We start from the raw sequence: 250 nt of genomic DNA, 5'->3' as shown, positions 1-250 counted from the left end.
GGAGCTCTCTGTGCCGGCGGGTCGAGTCGGGCAGTGCCAGTCCCTGCCCGTCCTCGGCAACCGGCTGCTCTGCAGGTGGAGAGCGCCCAGGAGTTCGCCTGGCAGTCGCAGCTCCGGCACCGCTGGGACGAGGGCAAGAGGCACTGCTACGCCAACATCTGCGACGCTCAGCTCCAGTACTCCTACGAGTACCTGGGGAACACCCCCCGGCTGGTCATCACCCCCCTGACGGATCGGTAGGACTCAGCTC

The 250-nt window shown here is 67.6% G+C and overlaps 1 protein-coding gene across 1 annotated transcript in view; it reads left to right on the top strand.

The window, feature by feature from the left end:
- The window catches only part of LOC104531143 (dynein heavy chain 17, axonemal-like), a gene marked incomplete at its 5' end in the record, with an annotated part of 16069 nt that overhangs the window by 9858 nt on the left and 5961 nt on the right, over positions 1-250 (top strand). Inside the window, 1 exon segment of the mRNA XM_029086975.1 lies at positions 76-236. Within this exon segment, the coding sequence (XP_028942808.1) occupies positions 76-236 (161 nt within the window).

This window comes from Antrostomus carolinensis, unplaced genomic scaffold (genome assembly GCF_000700745.2).
Source record: "Antrostomus carolinensis isolate BGI_N321 unplaced genomic scaffold, ASM70074v2 scaffold28449, whole genome shotgun sequence".
Taxonomy (NCBI): Eukaryota; Metazoa; Chordata; class Aves; order Caprimulgiformes; family Caprimulgidae; genus Antrostomus; species Antrostomus carolinensis.
This window is presented reverse-complemented; position numbering and strand designations above follow the sequence as displayed.